This window comes from Anomaloglossus baeobatrachus, chromosome 2 (assembly GCF_048569485.1).
Source record: "Anomaloglossus baeobatrachus isolate aAnoBae1 chromosome 2, aAnoBae1.hap1, whole genome shotgun sequence".
In the NCBI taxonomy this organism is placed as follows: Eukaryota; Metazoa; Chordata; class Amphibia; order Anura; family Aromobatidae; genus Anomaloglossus; species Anomaloglossus baeobatrachus.
The window spans coordinates 630664011-630684192 of record NC_134354.1 but is presented as its reverse complement, the minus strand read 5'-3'; the positions used below and the strand labels follow the sequence as shown (position 1 = coordinate 630684192).

Sequence of the window (20182 nt, the reverse complement as noted above, 5' to 3'; positions counted from 1 at the left end):
GTGTCTGTGATGTCTGTGTGTTTACTCTCTGCTCCGCTTCCTCTTCCTGTAATGACATCACTTCCTTGCAAAACCGCAGGCAAGCGATGTACATTACCGGAGGTAAACTGCGAAATACCGCAGGGAATAACGCAGGAAAACGCAGTGAACCGCACAGAATTTGCTGCCTGCGTTATTCCCTGCGGGATTTCATGATTAACATTGGAGTCAATGGAGTGAAATCCCGCAGCGACGTGCGGAAAAGAATTGACATGTAATTGTTTTTGCTGCGGGAATCCCGCAGCAAAACATGCAGCTGTCAAAATCCGCCTAGTGCGCACAGCATTTTTTTTCCCATAGGTTTTGCTGGTGATTCACTGCAGAGATGTTATGAACATTTTCTGCAGCGAAACATGCAGCAAATCCGCAAAAAATCCGCGGCAAAATCCGGTAAGTGCGCACAGGGCCTAAGGCTGGTTTCACATCAGCGTTTTTTTGCCTTGAGGCAAAAAAACGCAAACTGCATGTGACTGGATCCTGTTGAATTTGAGTTGAACGCATGCAAACGCAAGTGTTATTTATTGGATCCTGTGACTTGCAGTATATGAGTCATGTGGTCGGGAATGAGCTGAATGGGGCTGGGTGGGCATTAAAATCATGTGATCGGGAGTGAGCTGAATCTGCCATGACAGCGTGGATGCAGCTCTGGATGAGAGTGTGTGAGATATTCAGGCCATGTTCTGTACAGCAAACAGGATCCTTCCTGCAGCATACTGATTAGGCTACTTTCACACATCAGTTTTTTTTCCATCAGACACAATCCAGAAAAAAACGGATAAAACGAATCCGGCGCCGAAACTGTTTTATCCCCATTGATTTGGATTAGCGCTGGATTGTGCCTGATGGCCTTGCGTTGCATCAGGCTTTTGCCGGATCCGTCGTAATTGGCTAATGCGGCGGCCGGATGGAATGTCTCTTGTAACGTTTTTGGTCTCTGACAAATACAATGGAAGCCTATGGACACCGGATCCGGCGTAACGTGGCAAAAAACGGATGCAGCCACCGGATCAGTTTTTGTTAACTGAGCATGCTCCAATTTATTGAAAAAAAAACAAAATGATCCAGCAAAAAAACGTATGCAAAAACAGATGCGCCGGATCTGTTTTTTGACGCATCAGGTATACCGGATCTGCAAAAAAAAAAAAAAGGATCAGGCGCATCAGTTTTTGCATATTCTGCGCCGGATCCGTTGCATCAGGCACACGTCGGATTGTGCCTGATGCCAAAACACTGATGTGTGAAAGTAGCCTTAACTGCAACTGTTAAAATGGGATCCGGCGCCCATTGAAATACATTGCAGCTACTGCCGCAATGTACAGGATCCGGTGACATGCAGTTTTTGGATGGAGGTGAAAAGGCAACAAGTTGCGTTTTTGATAAAAGGTAAAAAACTGCAACTCACCGGATTCTGACACTACCACACGCAAATGCATGTTGCCGCAAGTCCATTGACATTGAGCGGACAACGGATCTGGTAAGATGCGTTTTGCTCCGACTGGCAAAAAAAAAAAAAAAAAAAAAAAAAAAAAAAAAAAAAAAAAAAAAAAAAAAAAAAAAAAAAAATCGCTGATGTGAAACCAGCCTAAGCTACATTCACACATCCGGTTTGAGCCGTGCAGCTCAATCCGGCTGTGAAAACTATGCAACGGATGCGGCGAAAACACCGCATCCTTTGCATACGTTTTTACATGCGGCCGGTCCGTTTTTTTCTGGTTGCGGCACGCTACTGAGCATGTGCAGTGGAAGAAACCGCATGCGGCGGCCGGATGTGTTTTTTTCCGCATCGCGCCGCATCCGGCGTCCATAGGCATGCATTGGAAAATGCGCCGCAGCGGCCGGATGCGGCGCAATGCGTTTTTTTTTGCCGCAGCAAAAATTGTTGCAGGCAACATTCCATCCGGCCGCGGCATCGGCTAAATCTGCCGCATGCGGCAAAAACCGGACCGAACGCAAGCCCAATGCGGCACAATACGGCACTAATGTAAGTCTATGCAAAAAACCCCGCAACCGGCGGCAAAAAAAAACGGTTTCGTTTTTTCTGCAGAGCGCCGTATTGTGCCGCACTGCAAAAACCGGATGTGTGAAAGTAGCCTTAGTGAAAGAAAACTGGATCCAGCGCACTGACACTGCATATGAAAACTGGATCCAGCGCACTGACACTGGATATGAAAACTGGATCCAGCGCACTGACACTCATTGTGAAAACTGAAACACCCGGCCAAGGGCACATGGCCTCACATCATTGTTGCTGGACTTTGGAGCCAATTCTACAGACATGTTCGCACTTTCAGGATTTTGGGAAGACGCAGATTTTGCACCTAAATCCCCCTGTGCACTTACATCACGTATAGGAAGCGTGCAGACATTGAGTATTTGGTGACCCTTTTACCTCAGTATAAGCCAAAGCCAGGAGTGGAACAATTAGAGAAAACTATAAGGGTATGTGCCCACAATCAAAACTCATTGCGTCCTGGATGCAGCGGGTCCTGACTGGCGAGGCCGTGAGTCTCCTCCTCAGGAGACCGCAGATGTTTATATCCACGATCAGGGTTCAGTGCACTGCGGTCTCTCGCTTGTGTTCTCCCTATGGAGGACGCATGCGAATCCGCAGCAAAAAATTAACATGCTGCGGTCTGGAAAGATGCACCGCAGGTCAGCGTTTGCTGTGGAAAAAACAAGCATAGTGGGCACAGGATTTCTAGGCTTCCCTTCCACTGTGCTTGTACTGTACAATGCAGTGTTTTGGACGCAGCGAAAACACTCTACATCCAAAAGGCTGCAAACACTGATCGTGGACACGCATCCTAAGGCTACATGCACACACCGGAGACACTATGTCCTGGACACAGCGTGTCCTCTCCTGTGGGCCCGAGAGCGCTCTCTGCAGCAGCACACGATCAGGGTTGGGGCCGCTGTGGACTTTCTCTGTTCTCCCTGTGGAGAGCACTCGCATCTCCACGGCATAAATAGCCATGCGGAGGATCTGGAAACCGCACTGCAGCTCATAGTGGGTATGGCATTACTATTAATCCCAGCCACTGTGAACGCAGCGTTTTGGACACAGCAAAAACACTGCGTCCAATGCGCTATTCCTGATGGTGGGCACACACCCTAATTGAGGCACGGGCACCACTTCTGCATTATTCACCCACTCCTGGTTTTGGCTTCCAAATACTGAGGTAAAAACTCCCCAAACACTGAATGTGTGCACGAGGTCTTATAATGTAGTCAGTATGCCAGGCAGAGAAGCCCTGACGGAAGCTGAGCCCTGGTGTGACCGCGCCCCGTCCTCCACTATGGCTGGGCAGCTGTGCGCATGGAGGATATTCCTGTGTACGGACACCTGCCTACAATTCTCCCCCATAACAAGTACCCCGAGTAATAGCGCCTGTACGCAGCAGCTGCTGGCCATTATGTTACGTGGGGCTGCCTCCTGTTTCCGCCGATGCCCGGTGGTTTTGTGCTCCTGTCACTCCCACTGGGGCCGGTGCTCCTACACACTGCTCCGCGTTACAGACGGGCGCCGCTTCCTAAGCATTGTGTCTTCCCAGCGAGCAGTGCGGCTATTCCGCACATGCGCCGTAGCAGTAGGCAGCCCGTGCCCCCCGCGGAGTTTCCCGGCAGGCTTAGCGCCGCTCACTGCTCGGCCTGCGCTCCGCTTCCCCTCTCGTTGGACTTTAGTAGCCGGTTCTGCGTCACGATCGCTCCCAGAGGCCGGGACCGGCAGCGGCAACAGTGGGGGCCGCAGTGGTGGAAGAAAAAGAGGAGGAGGAGGGGGAAGGAGGAGCCGAGGCGGCAGCTGCCTGCTGAGAAGGCGGCGAGAGACGGCGGGCGGCCTCGCCGTGCTCAAGCGCTCGGTCGGTCCGCGGCACCGGGAGACGCCGCTGAGCTCCCTGTAGCGGCCGCCAGACACTCTGCGGTCACGGCCCGGGACTCTGCTGCCGGCGGCTTAGGCCGCCGCAATCAAAGGAAAATCGGTGAGAAGAAGGAAGTGCTGGTTATACGGGGCCGCCCCGTGCTGCGACCTGTAGTCCCCCGGGATCCCTAGTGGAGGCCAGCGTGTGAGGAACTACAAGCCCCAGCACAGTGCAGGCCTTAGTGATGTCCCCAAAGGGCCCGGACCCCGCGGAATAGCTGGCGGGTGGTGTGACATACATGGGCAATAAAGCATCGGAGACCTGTGATCGGCCGACTAGACAAGATACAATTGGCTCTGCTGCTCCACGGCCAATTCATGGGATTCTTGCACACGGGGCATTGTTGGTACTTAGAGGGCTATTCCCAGTATAGGAAGCTGTCCCCTGCCCATAGGATGAAGGGTAACTGGTTGCCCAACCTGGGACGAAAGGGATCCAGAGATTGGGGCCCTGGAATGTCTGTCCAGATGTGTCTGGGGGCGCCATGTGCACCGAGACTTACCCTCTCCAGTCGTGTCTGGGGGCGCCATGTGCACCGACACTTACCCTCTCCAGCAGTGTCTGGGGGCGCCATGTGCACCGACACTTACCCTCTCCAGCAGTGTCTGGGGGCGCCATGTGCACCGACACTTACCCTCTCCAGCAGTGTCTGGGGGCGCCATGTGCACCGACACTTACCCTCTCCAGTCGTGTCTGGGGGCGCCATGTGCACCGACACTTACCCTCTCCAGTCGTGTCTGGGGGCGCCATGTGCACCGACACTTACCCTCTCCAGTCGTGTCTGGGGGCGCCATGTGCACCGACACTTACCCTCTCCAGTCGTGTCTGGGGGCGCCATGTGCACCGACACTTACCCTCTCCAGTCGTGTCTGGGGGCGCCATGTGCACCGACACTTACCCTCTCCAGTCGTGTCTGGGGGCGCCATGTGCACCGACACTTACCCTCTCCAGTCGTGTCTGGGGGCGCCATGTGCACCGACACTTACCCTCTCCAGTCGTGTCTGGGGGCGCCATGTGCACCGACACTTACCCTCTCCAGCAGTGTCTGGGGGCGGTGGGGCACCATGTGCACCGAGACTTACCCTCTCCAGTCGTGTCTGGGGGCGCCATGTGCACCGACACTTACCCTCTCCAGTCATGTCTGGGGGCGCCATGTGCACCGACACTTACCCTCTCCAGTCGTGTCTGGGGGCGCCATGTGCACCGACACTTACCCTCTCCAGCAGTGTCTGGGGGCGCCATGTGCACCGACACTTACCCTCTCCAGTCGTGTCTGGGGGCGCCATGTGCACCGACACTTACCCTCTCCAGCAGTGTCTGGGGGCGCCATGTGCACCGACACTTACCCTCTCCAGCAGTGTCTGGGGGCGCCATGTGCACCAACAGACTTACCCTCTCCAGCCATGTGCACCGACAGACTTAGGGTACTTTCACACTGTTTTTTTTAACATGCCTCCTGAACGTTTTTTTAACGCAAAAACGGATCCAGTACTAGTTGTAGCGTTTTTTTTCCGCACGCAACCGCATGTGAATGGTGGTATGGTGATAGAAAGGATCCTGTCTCCTCTACTGAACATGCCCAGAAGCCAGTGTGGCGTGATCTGTCTCTCTCTATGGAGCTGAAGATTGTGCAGTCAGGTCCAAGAACCCCATCCTCAGCATTGTTGAGGTCCCAGCTGTCAGACACTTCCCCACCCATTTTTCTTTTTCTTTTTTTATCCTTCTATAAAAATAAATTGACCCCATAGTATACACATTAGATATCTCTGGTGCCTGGGTGTACTGATAGCCTTAGGAGAGCCACGCACGATGGATGTGGCCGTCAGATGTCTCATATGCAGGAGCGCTCTCTGCTGACTGCTCTTGTGCTCCATATGAGAGCGCTGCTGTCAGATTCCTGGAGGCGGAAGACCTTGCCAAAAACTAAAGGATCAGCAGTCTGAAATTGGACATACTGGATCGTTAATTCTTCTTTTCCCACATGGGGTCGGGAAGCCACCGTACATCAGTCATTCGAGCGGCTGTATCTGCTGCTTCACCCGTCGTTAGTCTGTGTATGGGCTCTAGGCCCACTGCCGAAAAGTGCAGTGTTGCACATGAAGGATCGGGAATGTTGATATTCCTGTTAGGATAATTTCACACTTCCGATACTGATTCTGATCTGATAATGGGCTGCAATGTCTGGAACATCTGTGGCTTTTGAGTTCACATCAAGTGACCTGCAAGTTGATACTGGACGTGTGAGACTGGCCTTCTCAGATTTTGGGATTCTTAACCAGTAGATATGAACATGTTCAAAGGGAATCTGTCAGCAGGATTATCCCTTCTAAGGTCATAAGAAGCTGACTAACCTGATACCTTGATATCTGCGATCCGATATCTTATTTCTTGGAAATCTATATTTTTCTTCATATGGAAAAGAGCTGTTCAGCTCTTTGGGCCGGACACACATCTTCCTAATCTGCCCACAGAGCTTATTTTAAATGAAAGGCAGTATTACGCATGTGAGACATGTAATGACTGACAGTCAGATCTCCTGATTTATATGTCTCACTATTTAGAATAAACTCTGGAGGCAGATTGTCAGGGAGATGTGTGTCCGGCCCATAGATCTTAACAGCTCATTCACATAATAAGAAAAACATGGATTTCTCTGAAATAAGACATCAGATCGCAGCTAAAGGTACGGTAGTATATTCAGCTTCCTGTGACCTACGTGCCCAGATAAATGGCTGAGGAGGATTAGAGGATTAAGTTCCTTTAAATGTACTACTTCGGTGTGTAAAAGGCATGCCTACTGTCTAGTACGGTCAATACCTTTTGTAATTCTATTACCTGATGTTTCCTGTGCCGCTCCTGCGTTACAGCCTGTATTATGGCCCCGAGCACCATTCACTGGTATTACCATCACAACCCTAACATGGGAGCTGACAGATTGCAGCTCTGGAGCCTGACGATCTGGACTATAATACAGATGAATTACTCACTATGTCATGTAAACTGGGGTTTATAGCTGACCATACACGTTAAGACTTCAGATGCGCAGTATTAAAGAAAAAATCTTTACCTTTTAATAGGAAAGAAAAAGAACAAGATGTCAAAAATCCGACGGAAGGTTACAGTAGAAAATACCAAGACCATATCGGATAGCACATCACGTAGACCAAGTGTTTTTGAGAGGCTTGGACCTAGCACAGGGACTAGTGCAGAGGTAAGAGCAGACTCATTTTATCATATTACAAAAAGTCTGATGGCCGAATAGCAAGGCCGAGGTAGAAGAAAGGCTTCGCCTGTGTAGAGTAGGCTAATGCTGAGTAGTTTAGACTAGATTGCCATAGACTCACCGCATCCTGAGTCCGCGCTTTCATAGCTACATCTGCAGAAACCAGAGCTTCGTTCACATTTTACATACGACATGAATGGTCTCTGGATGAGTAGCAGTTGTTAAGGTGTAGCTGCTCATCTCTAGTGCTGCCACCTGACCATACATTCTAGCTTTCATAATGATGGTGATATAGTGACTGCCTTACTACAGGTTACACCGTAGATGAAGAATTTCACTCTCCCCTAACAGACACACAAAATAATTTATTGCTTTTTTGTTCTTATTTCAGACACAGTGTCGTAACTGGATGAAAACTGGTAACTGTGTGTATGGTAATACTTGTAGATATATTCATGGCTCATCACCACGGGGAAAAGGTTACAGCAGCACTTACAGAAGGTGAGTGACCGCAGCCATGTAGACTTCTCATACGAGCGGAGTCATTTGTAGCTTCCCACCTTAGACTTAAAGGGAACCTGTCAGGTCCCATTTGCAGTCTAATCTACAAGCAGGGTGATGTGTGGCTTAGAAACCCCTTCCTACCCATCCCTGTGTTGTAATATTGTGTAATATGAATTTATAAAAAAAGTTTTATAACTTACGTGTTCCCCATGTAAATGAGCAGAGGGTCTAGTGCGCTGGACGTCGCTTTGCCCCGTGGGCGTTTGCATGCTTTCTGTGGTATCACGCACCTGTGGGCATGATACCATGGATTTACATGAGCGACGTCACAGTCAGCTCCTGGAGATCCCGCGCATGCACACTTCTCATTCACGCAGCCTTCTTATCCAGGTGTTTACTTGCTGGCTTTAGATGCACTCTGCACATGAACCGCAGGAGTCTTCTGAGCATGCGCAGTGTGCTTGTGAAATGGACAAGCAAGTACTTGGATAAGAAGGCTGTGTGAATTGCAAGAACGCACCCGCGGGATCTCCAGGGGCTGGCGATGACGTCACTCATGTAAATCCATGGTATCACGCCCACAGGGGCGTGACACCACAGACAGCATGAAAACGCCCACGGGGCAAAGCGACGCCCAGGGGACTAGACCCTCTGCTTATTTACATAGGGAACACGTAAGTTATAATACTTTTTTTATACATTCATATTAAAACACAGGGATGGGTAGGAAGGAGTTTCTAGGCCACACATCACCCCTGCTTGTAGGTTAGACCACATATGGGACCTGACAGGTTCCCTTTAAGGATGCAGGCCCCTCCTTGGGACCTCACTTTGCTCCACCACAGGAATTTCCAAAACCCTCTTCTCGTGAATGTGGTTCCCACAATCTGACTTTGGGTACGGATCTCAAATCTGGAAGCCACATTGATCTCCAGAACCACATTTTTATTGAATGTATTTTTCGGGATAGATGTCCCGTGTGGATATGCCTTAAATGTCTGAGGTGGGAATACTCCTCTTCTGGTCGATATCTTGCCCTTTTCTGTCATGATTTGAGAATTTCCTTTCCTCTAAACTGTGTGTGTGGTTTTCAGGATGATTTCAGCTCAGCAGCTTACCCTGTGTAGACAAAACTAATGTTGGCAACAAGTACAGAAAAGTGATGGCCAGGTCACTCCATTCTCAAAATCATCAGCACCAGAATTTAGACATTTCCATAATATCACTTACTGACCTACAATGTACATTGTCATCATAGGCCTGTAAAGGAAAGTATGAGCCTTCTCCATACCAGGTCAATGTCGACGGTTAAGCTATGGGCGCACGTCACGATTTTGCCCCATTTTTTGTGTTTTTGCTTGCAGATGTGTCACAAAAGTGGAAGCAAATCCTGATGCCAGCAAAGTCCATTAGAATTTTGGAGTGTAGTGCACACGTTCAGGAGTTTCTCCTTGCAGATTTGGTGCAGAAAATATATCCGCATGTCAATTCTTTCTGCATTTTTGGCTGCATTTTTCACCATTGAAAAAAGTGCAAAAACACATCAAAACTCACGATTTTTTGCAGCTGCAATTAAGGAAATGGTGCACAAATTTCTGCAACGTGGGCACATAGACTTATCCTGGCATCTGCCGGGAACACCAGTGACTGGACCAAGTATTGATCGCTGCAGCTTAACCATTTAGATGCCGCTGTCAATCATGACCGGCCAGTACACTGGCCACCATCGGACCCCTGCGATGTCAATGGTGGAACAGATGGGTTGCCATGGCAGCTGAAGACACATAACTACCATTGTACTCTCTGCATAATGGAAGTTCGGCTGTATGATGTAATACATTGGCTTCACATAAAATCAGCTTTCTCGGCGTAAGGCTGGGGCCACACGGGGACTACTGCGATCCACTTGCATGAGACTCGGCTCGTGCTGGCAGTACAGCAGAGCCGAGTGTCATGCGTGTGTCCTTGCAACTGAGGTCCGTTCGTGCGAGCAGACCTCAGCTGCGGGGGGCAGGCCGGCACTCAGGAGGGGAGGGAGGGATTTCTCCCCCTCTCTCCTCTGTAGCCGGCTATAGCCATTCTCGCACTGCACTAGCAGTACACCGGTGTACCGCGAGTGCAGTGCGATTTTTCTCTCACCCCATTCACTTGAATGGGTGCCAGAGAAAAGAGTCTCACATTACAATCGCAGCATGCTGCGATTGTTTTCTCGGTCCGATTAGGGCTGAGAAAATAATCGCTCATGTGTGCTGACACACAGGCTAGAATTGGTCCGAGGGGAATGCGATGTTTTATCGCACTCCACTCGCACCGATTTTCTCGCCGTGTGGCTTAGGCCTTAGAGTCAAAGTAATGGATCAAGGGGACGAATAAAACAAAAGTGTAGAAGAATGGAAAAACTGCAAGTCTTTTAAGGAGTTAAAGAGAACTTGCCATAATGTGCAATTTTCTCTGCATATGGATCTAGTCTTTTTAACCAAGCGGGTGGGGTCCTTAATGCCTCTGTGGGCCTCTATTTGAGAATCACACCCACTTAACTAACGAGACCAGAATTATATACAGGGCAGAGAGGGCCTTATCTCAGGATCCAGAGGAAGACATCAGCTTTACACCAGCTAACACATTCCCAGAGGTACGGTGACATTTCCCCAAATGGCCGCCTCTGTGAGACCTCTTCCAGACAAGACCAGAATTTTTGTGACACATTACTTTCCCTAAGGCTATGTGCGCACTAGTGCGTTTTACCCGCGGATTTGCCGCGGAAATTTTTTGAGAAATGTCAGCAATCTTTGTGCAGACATTTCCCAGCAAATCCTATGGTAAAAAAAAATAGCTCTGCGCACTGTGCGGATTTTTCTCAAGAAATTTCCTTGAGAAGAATTTCTCGAGAAACTTTCTTGAGAAAATGAACATGTCCATTATTTCCGCAGGTACCCTGCGGATTTCGGCAGTACAGCCTGCAAAAATCCGCAGGGAACCACCCGCGGGAAAATCGTGGAAATTCCGCGGCTATTCCGCGGCAAATCCGCATGCGGATTTGGTGCGGATTTTTTCCGGAGGTCCGGAAATCTTTCACTCCCAGAAGTTTCTCAAGGAATTTTCTTGAGAAACTTCTCATTTCTAGTGCGCACATAGCCTTATACCTTATGTATAGTGTTCTCTTTAAGCGGAGCTCTCCTGTAAATACATTTTTAAGTGTAATTTCTGGTTGTAATCTCCGAGACTGTACATACTACTATTTTCCATTTATAAAAGTGCAACCCCTCTGGGCTGTGGAGTCGGAGCTCATTTTGGTGGAGTCGGAGTTGGAGTCGGTATAAAATGCACCGACTCCGACTCCTAAAATATAAATTGGGGACAGTAGTGCAATGCAGAATGTGCTGAATATTTTACTAAATAATATTTAGTATAATGCTTCTTTCTTCGGCGCTCTATTGGGAGACCCAGACGATTGGGTGTATAGCACTGCCTCCGGAGGCCACACAAAGCAATTACACTCAAAAGTGTAAGGCCCCTCCCCTTCTGGCTATACACCCCCAGTGGGATCACTGGCTCACCAGTTTTCGGCTTTGTGCGAAGGAGGTCAGACATCCACGCATAGCTCCACTGTTTAGTCAGCAGTAGCTGCTGACTATATCGGATGGAAGAAAAGAGGGCCCATATGGGGCCCCCAGCATGCTCCCTTCTCACCCCACCGGTGGTTTGTAAGGTTGAGGTACCTATTGCTGGTACGGCGGCTGGAGCCCACATGCTGTTTTCCTTCCCCATCCCCCTGAGGGGCTCTGAGGAAGTGGGATCTTACCGGCCCCAAAGCCCTGAGGCCGGGCTCCATCCACAGACCCATTGAACCTGCTGGATGTGGAGCGGGAGTGCCGTTCAGGGACATGGCCCTGCACCATTCAGGTACTCTGTGTCCCCGTACACACAGGCACAGCACACTCCAGACTTGCTGGGTGTGCTAGTGCGCCGGGGACAGTAAAGGGTTACAGTCACTGCAGCCTAGCTGAGTGACTTTATTTATTGGGAACTACCGCGCCGGACGCTCCGTGAGCGGCGGCGCGGCTGGGACTTGTAGTGCGCCGGGGACTTAGCGCCGACCGCGCTTTTACGGCGGCGGCGCTCATAAATCCAGTCCCCGGCTTTTGCGGCCTAACTCAGCTTCGTTCCCGCCCCCACCCTGTCAATCAGGGTAGGGGAGAGACGCTGTACACTCAGCAGCGCCGAGGGCTGGAGCCTTATTTACATGCTCCAGCCCTCTCACTAGACACTGTGGGACGCCAGGTTTCCCGCTCTGACTCGGGGCACGCCCACGGCCCACCCCTACTCACACGAGCTGGGGAAGGACGCCGGCAGCCATTCCTGCAGCCCGAGCTGGGAGAACGGACTCTGGGCAACCAACAGGAATGGGGCGACCACACACCCGCTTATAGGCGGGCGGTAAGCGGCACCTGGGGTGCTGACACTAAATACCGCAGTTTTGTCTATTTGTATTTAAGTACACTGCATAGGTCGCTATTTCGGGCTATATGCCCTCTTAGATGGCGACACATCAGCAGCAGGAAAGCATGGGTGCTACGGCACAGGCTTTCTATGCTGCTTGTATTGCACGTACTGAAGTGTTCAGGTGTATTTATGCTTGTATGCTGTACACTGCACTGTACGGTCACTAGTCTTGGCTATATTCGCCATAGAATGGCTAGACTACAGCAGCAGAAAAGCAAGGGTGCTGAGGCACAGGTTTTTTTCTATGCTGCTTGTATTGCAGGTGTTGCAGTGTTCATTTGTACTTATGCTTGTATGCTATACATTGCACTGTATGGTCGCTATTCTGGGCTATATTCCCCTAGATGGCTAGTCTACAGCAGCAGAAAAGCAGGCTTTCTATGCTGCTTGTATTGCATGTGCTGCAGTGTTCATTTGTACTTTATGCTTGTATGATATACATTGCACTGTACGGTCGCCATTCTTGGCTCTATAAGTCGGCAGCAGCATATAAGCAACACAGGCTTTCGATGCTGTTTTTGCTGCATGTGATACTGTTCCACGGCACTGCTCCCCATTGGGTGCAATGCTCCCCTGTAGCACTTGGTCAGCCGGGGTCTCTACTTGACGTGGCCAAAAGAACCACCTCTCAACCCTGTCCAAGGACAGGGACGGAGTTGCAATGGGATAGAGACTTGCAGTCCGGACAGGCCATGGGCAATCTGGATCATTGCTCCCTGGCCACCCTCACTTGGATTAAAAATCGGTGCTCCGGGGGGGTCCCAGGAGGCTCTCTGTATGATGAGGTAGACGTAGCTCATCAGGACTTTGATCCTGACACCGCTCTCACTCCGGATACACCGGATGGTGACGCCATAAGGAATGATCCTATAGCGTCCATCAATGGAATGTTGGATCTTTTCTCCCTCAGCTCCCCCAGCGGAGGAGTCAGCTTCACAGCAGGAGAAGTCCCATTTCAAACTCAAACGTATATTGAGTAGTGTTCTGGCCACGCTGACTTCAGAGAAGCAGTCCAGAAACACCACGCTTACCAGATAAGCGTTTTCTCCAAACGTATTAAGGATACACGTTATCACTTTCCCCCTGACGTGGTCAGGCGTTGGACCCAGGGTCCAAAGGTGGATTCTCCAATCTCCAGGCTTGCGGCTAGAGCCACAGTGGCAGTGGAGATGGGACTTCACTTACAGATGCCATTGACAGACAGATGGACTCTGGTTGAAATCTGTCTGTGAGGCTATCGGCGTGTCGGTTGCTCCGGCATTCACAGCCGTATGGGCACCCTAAGCTTTTCAGCTGTTCTTGTGCAGCTGGTCTTGAGCACAAGTACATCTGTGCCGCAGGGGCGTCCGTAACCTCGCAATGTCTGCATTGCGACTTACCCTATTAATGCTGTCCTGGAAGGACAGCCGAGGTTTCGGTCCTTCCCAGGCTCGGGCAGGTCCCAATTGTCCTCGTCCAAAAGGGCTGAAAAGCCTCAGAGGGGCTCAGCTGCCGGCCGGGCTCAATCACGCCCAAGGAAGGCAGCCGGAGGAACCGCTACCAAGGCGGTCTCCTCATGACTCTCAGCTCTCTCATCTTTCCGCATCCGCGGTTGATGGCAGACTCGCTCGCCTTTGGCGACATTTAGCTGCCACAGGTCACAGACCGGTGGGTGAGGGACAGTGTGCCCACGTGCACAGGACAGAGTTCTGTTCTCGTCCTCCGACTCGATTCTTCAGAACGTCCCCACATCCCCACCGAGCAGATGCTCTTCTGCAGGCAGAAGGAGTGGTAATCCCGGTTCCTCTTCAGGAACAAGACACGGTTTTCCTCCAATCTGGTTGTGGTGCCAAACAAGGATGGCTCTTTCTGTTCCGTTCTGGACCTAAAACTGCTCAACAAGCACGTGGAGGCCAGGCGGTTCCGGATGATACCCTCCGCTCCGTCATTGCCTCAATGTCTCAAGGAAATTTCCTAGCATCAATAGACATCTAAGATGCTTATCTCCACGTGCCGATTGCTACAGAGCACCAATGTTTTTCTACATTTCGTGATAGGAAACGACCAGCTTCAGTTCGTAGCTCTGCCATTCGGGCTGGCGACAGCCCCACGGGTGTTCGCCAAGGTCATGACGGCAGTGGTAGCAGTCTTGCACTCACAGGGACACTCTGTGATCCCTTACTTGGACGATATACTTGTCAAGGCACCCTCTCAACAGGCATGCCAACTCAGCCTGAATGTTGCGCTGGAGACTCTCCAGACATTCGGGTGGATCATCAACTTCTCAAAGTCAAACCTGTCACGACCCAATCACTAACGTATCTTGGCATGGAGTTTCATACCCTCTCAGCGGTAGTGAAGCTTCCGCTGGACAAGCAGCGGTCACTACAGACTGGGGTGCAGACTCTCCTTAAAGGTCAGTCGCACTTCTTAAGACGCCTCATGCACTTCCTCGGGAAGATAGTGGCGGCAATGGAGGCGGTTCCGTTTGCGCAGTTTCATCTGCGTTCACTTCAATGGGACATTCTCCGCCAATGAGACGGGAAGTCAACATCCCTGTACAGGAAAGTATCCCTTTCACAGACGGCAAGGACTCTCTGCAATGGTGGCTTCTTCCCACCTCATTATCACAGGGAAGATCCTTCCTACCACCGTCTTGGGCGGTGGTCACGACAGACGCGAGTCTGTCAGGGTGGGGAGCGTTTTTCTCCACCACAGGGCTCAGGGTCCGTGGACTCAGCAGGAGTCCACCCTTCAGATCAATGTTCTGGTAATCAGAGCAGTGTATCTTGCCCTACTAGCCTTCCAGCAGTGGCTGGAAAGAAAGCAGATCCGAATTCGATCGGACAAGTCCACAGCGGTGGCATACATCAATCACCAAGGGGGGACACGCAGTCGGCAAGCCTTCCAGGAAGTCCGGCGGATTCTGATGTGGGTGGATGCCACGGCCTCCACCATATCCGCAGTTCACATCCCCGGCGTAGAAAACTGGGAGGCAGACTTCCTCAGTCGCCAGGGCATGGACGCAGGGGAATGGTCCCTTCACCCGGACGTGTTTCAGGAAATCTGTCGCCGCTGGGGAAGGCCGGACGTCGACCTAATGGCGCCCCGGCACAACAACAAGGTCCCAACCTTCATGGCACGGTCTCGCGATCAAAGAGCGCTGGCGGCAGACGCCCTAGCGCAAGATTGGTCGCAGTTCCGGCTCCCTTATGTGTTTCCACCTCTGGCACCCTTGCCTAGAGTGCTACGCAAGATCAGATCCGATTGCAGCCGCGTCATACTCGTCGCCCCAGACTGGCCGAGGAGGGCGTGGTATCCGGATCTGTGGCAGCTCACGGTCGGCCAACCGTGGGCACTACCAGACCGACCAGACTTGCTGTCCCAAGGGCCGTTTTTTCCATCGGAATTCCGCGGCCCTGAATCTGACTGTGTGGCCATTGAGTCCTGGATCCTAGCGTCTTCAGGATTATTCCACGGGGTCGTTGCCACCATGAGACAGGCTAGGAAGCCCACTTCCGCTAAGAACCACAGAACGTGGAGGATATTCTTATCCTGGTGCTCTGCTCAGGGAGTGTCTCCCTGGCCATTTGCATTGCCTACCTTTCTTTCTTTCCTGCTATCTGGGTTAGAAAAAGGTTTGGCGCTCGGCTCCCTTAAAGGTCAGGTATCGGCGCTATTCGTCTTTTTTCAGAGGCGTTTGGCACGCCTTCCTATGGTGCGCACGTTCCTACAGGGGGTTTGCCATATCGTTCCCCCGTGCAAGCGGCCGTTAGATCCATGGGATCTGAACAGGGTACTATGCCCTCCAGAAGCTGCCCTTCGAGCCTCTGAGGGAGGTTTCACTTTCTAGACTATCCCAGAACGTGGCTTTTCTGGTAGCGATCACATCTCTTCGGAGAGTGTCTGAGCTGGCAGCGCTGTCATCCAAGACTCCCTTCCTGGTCTTCCACCAGGACAAGGTAGTGCTGCGCCCCATTCAGGAGTTTCTCCCGAAGGTGGTATCCTCTTTTCATCTTAATCAGGATATCTCTTTGCCTTCGTTTTGTCCTCATGCAGTTCATCGGTATGAGAAGGATTTACATTTGTTAGATCTGGTGAGAGCACTCAGAATCTACATTTCCCGCACGGCGCCCTTGCGCCGTTCGGATGCACTCTTTGTCCTTGTCGCTGGTAAGCGCAAAGGGTCGCAGGCTTCTAAGGCCACCCTGGCTCGATGGACCAAGGAACCAATTCTTGAAGCCTACCGTTCTGCTGGGCTTCCGGTTCCATCAGGGCTGAAGGCCCATTCTACCAGAGCCGTGGGTGCATCCTGGGCATTACGACACCAGGCTACGGCTCAACAGGTGTGCCAGGCAGCTACCTGGTCGAGTCTGCACACTTTCACCAAACATTATCAGGTGCATACCTATGCTTCGGCGGACGCCAGCCTAGGTAGAAGAGTCCTGCAGGCGGCAGTTGCCCCCCCGTAGGGGAGGGCTGTCTTGCAGCTCTAACATGAGGTATTTCTTTACCCACCCAGGGACAGCTTTTGGACGTCCCAATCGTCTGGGTCTCCCAATAGAGCGCCGAAGAAGAAGGGAATTTTGTTACTTACCGTAAATTCCTTTTCTTCTAGCTCTTATTGGGAGACCCAGCACCCGCCCTGTTGTCCTTCGGGATTTTTGGTTTGTTTGCGGGTACACATGTTGTTCATGTTGAACGGTTTTCAGTTCTCCGATGTTACTCGGAGTGAATTTGTTTAAACCAGTTATTGGCTTTCCTCCTTCTTGCTTTTGCACTAAAACTGGTGAGCCAGTGATCCCACTGGGGGTGTATAGCCAGAAGGGGAGGGGCCTTACACTTTTTAGTGTAATGCTTTGTGTGGCCTCCGGAGGCAGTGCTATACACCCAATCGTCTGGGTCTCCCAATAAGAGCTAGAAGAAAAGGAATTTACGGTAAGTAACAAAATTCCCTTCTTCTTTGTCGCTCCATTGGGAGACTCAGACAATTGGGTGTATAGCTACTGCCTCCGGAGGCCACACAAAGTATTACACTCAAAAGTGTAAGGCCCCTCCCCTTCTGGCTATACACCCCCAGTGGGATCACTGGCTCACCAGTTTTGTGCTTTGTGCGAAGGAGGTCAGACATCCACGCATAGCTCCACTGTTTAGTCAGCAGTAGCTGCTGACTATATCGGATGGAAGAAAAGAGAGCCCATACTAAAGGGCCCCCAGCATGCTCCCTTCTCACCCCACTCTTGTCGGGTGTTTGTTAAGGTTGAGGTACCCATTGCGGGTACGGAGGCTGGAGCCCACATGCTGCTTTCCTTCCCCATCCCCCTGAGGGCTCTGGTGAAGTGGGATCTTACCGGCCTCCAGGCACTGAGGCCGTGCTCCATCCACAGCTCCTGGGAATCTGCTGGACATGGAGCGGAGTATCCTCAGGGACATGGCCCTGCTACGTTAAGGTACTCTGTGTCCCTGTGGGGACCGCGCAGACACACGGCAGCATTGCTGGGTGTGTTAGTGCGCCAGGGACGGCGGCGCTGCCCGCACTAGTGCCATCGCACACTACAGCTTGCTGGGTGTGTTAGTGTATTAGGGGACTACCGCGCTAACCGCCGTTGCCATTTTTATTTCGGGCGCGGCTGGGACTTGTGGTGCGCCGGGGACTTCCGCGCCGACCAAGGCTTATATGCCGGCCGCGCTTATCAACTCGAGTCCCCGGCTTGCGCGGCCTAGTCTCACTTCGTTTCCGCCCACAGACCTGCCAGTCAGGGTAGGGGCGTGACGCTGCACAGCACGGCAGCGCTGAGAGCTGGAGTATGCTTTGCATACTCCACCCCTCTCACTGTGTGCACTGTGAAACCGGCAGCGCTGAGAGCTGGAGTATGCTTTGCATACTCCACCCCTCTCACTGTGTACGCTGTGAAGCCGGATTCCCGCATTTTCTCAGGCACGCCCACGGCTTCCTCCTCTACACAGGACGCCGGCAGCCATTCTTGTCAGTGTTTTCTGTAGCGACAGAAGAGACAAGTTTAGGAATCCCTGGCAGGGATTCGGATAGTCACACAACCGCTGTGACCAGGCGTTAAACAGCACCTGTGGGGCTGACTCCACTAGTGCCGAAGTGCACATATACATATATGCTTATTCACTATGCATTGCACTGTTTGGTGGCATTTTTGTATATACCCTCCTTGTTTGTGCGGAGGACATAACAGCATATTGTCTGTGTAAAACAGAGGTGCAGAAGCACATGTTTTCTATGCAGCCGGTACAGCATGTACGGCTATATAGCCGGCAGTGTACATAGACCCCCATTGTATACTACGGAGTCTCTGCTAACCGTCCAGGACATGGGGACGGAGCCTGCAGTATTTACTGACAGATTTTCTGAGACTATGGCTATGAGACTAGAAGCCTTGCAGTCCAGACAAGTCTCTCAAACCCATGGCCACTGTTCATCATTATCCATGGTCCCCCTCAGTGGGAACAACTTTGAGCTCCGAGGGGTCATGTGCTTCCCAGAGTGATCTGACACGGACGACAGTCCCAGATAGTCTGAGAGGCTCACTATGAGCGGCCATCGACTTCATCACACTAGTCAGGGTCCCAGCAAGCGGACTCTCTGTGTGATGTGGCGGAGGTAGCTGCTCAAGATCTAATCCTGAGACCGCTCTCAATCTGGATACACCTGATGGTGACGCCATAGTCAATAATCTCATAGCGTCCATCAATAGAATGTTAGTTATTTCTCCCCCAGCTCCTCCAGTGGAGGAGTCAGCTTCATAGCAGGAGAAATTCCATTCACGTATCCCAAGCGTAAATTAAATACTTTCCTTGACCACCCTGACTTTACACAGGCAGTCCAGGAACACCACGCTTATTCAGTTAAGCGCTTCTCCAAACGGCTGAGGATACACGTTATCCCTACCCCCTGACGTGGGCAATGGCTGGACCCAGTGTCCCAAGGGGCATCCTCCAATCTCCAGCTTGCAGCTAGATCCATAGTTGCAGTGGAAGATGGGGCTGCACTTAAAGATGCCACTGACAGACAGAGGGATCTCTGGTCGAAATCCATCTATGAGGCTATCGGCGCGCTGTTAGCTCCAGCATTCGCAGCCGTAGAGGCACCCTAAGCTACTTCAGCTTGTCTTACACAGATGGACACGGTCACACGTACATCTGTTCCGCAAGTGTCATCCTTAACCGCCCAAATGTCTGCATTTGCGTCTTATGCGATTAATGCTGTCCTGGACTCTACGACCCGTACGGCAGTGGCGTCCGCTCACTCCGTGGTTTTACGCAGGGCCTGGGTGTTAACTGAATGGAAGGCAGATTCTGCTTCCAAAAAAGGGCTTAACCAGTTTGCCTTGTTCTGCTGACCGACTGTTTAGTGTGCGTGAGATGTAATCATTAAACAGTTCAAGAGTAAGGATTCTTCCTTACCTCAGCCCAGACAACACAAACCCCAACATACCAAGGGACAGTCGGGGTTTTCGGTCTTTTCAAGGCTCGGGCAGGTCCCATTTCTCCTCGTCCAAAGAGGACTCAAAAGGATCAGAGGAGCTCAGTTTCTTGGCGGGCTCAGTCACGCCCAAAAAAGACAGCCTGAAAACCCACTTCCAAGAGGCTTCCTCATGACTTGCGGCCTCCTCTCTCCGCATCCTCGGTCGGTAGCAGGCTCTCCCGCCTTGGCGATATTTCGCTGTCACAGGTCAAAGACCGTTGGGTGAGAGACATTCTGTCTCACGGGTACAGGATAGAGTTCAGTTCTCGTCCTCCAACTCAATTCTTCGGAACTTCTCCACCTCCCGACCGAGCTGATGCTCTTCTGCAGGCGGTGGGCACTCTAAAGGCACAACGAGTGGTGACCCCCGTTCCTCTTCAGGAACAAGGTCACGGTTTTACTCCGAATTATTTGCGAGGCCAAGAAAGGACGAGTATTTCCGTCCCGTTCTGGATCTAACACGGCTCAACCAGCTCGTGAACACCAGGCGGTTCCGGATGTAATCCCCCGCTCCGTCATCGC

At 51.5% G+C, this 20182-nt stretch overlaps 1 protein-coding gene across 3 annotated transcripts in view; it reads left to right on the top strand.

The window, feature by feature from the left end:
• Positions 1-3640: 3640 nt before the first annotated feature.
• ZC3H13 (zinc finger CCCH-type containing 13) overlaps positions 3641-20182 on the top strand; it is a 258743-nt gene continuing 242201 nt past the window's right edge. For 2 of the 3 annotated variants that reach the window (XM_075336883.1, XM_075336882.1), the window contains exons 1-3: positions 3641-4016; positions 7034-7167; positions 7571-7680. In XM_075336883.1, the coding sequence (XP_075192998.1) occupies positions 7051-7167; positions 7571-7680 (227 nt within the window). In that variant the 5' untranslated portion in view covers positions 3641-4016; positions 7034-7050. The remainder of the gene's footprint in view (positions 4017-7033; positions 7168-7570; positions 7681-20182) is intronic. The other variant, XM_075336884.1, reaches the window with a different exon arrangement.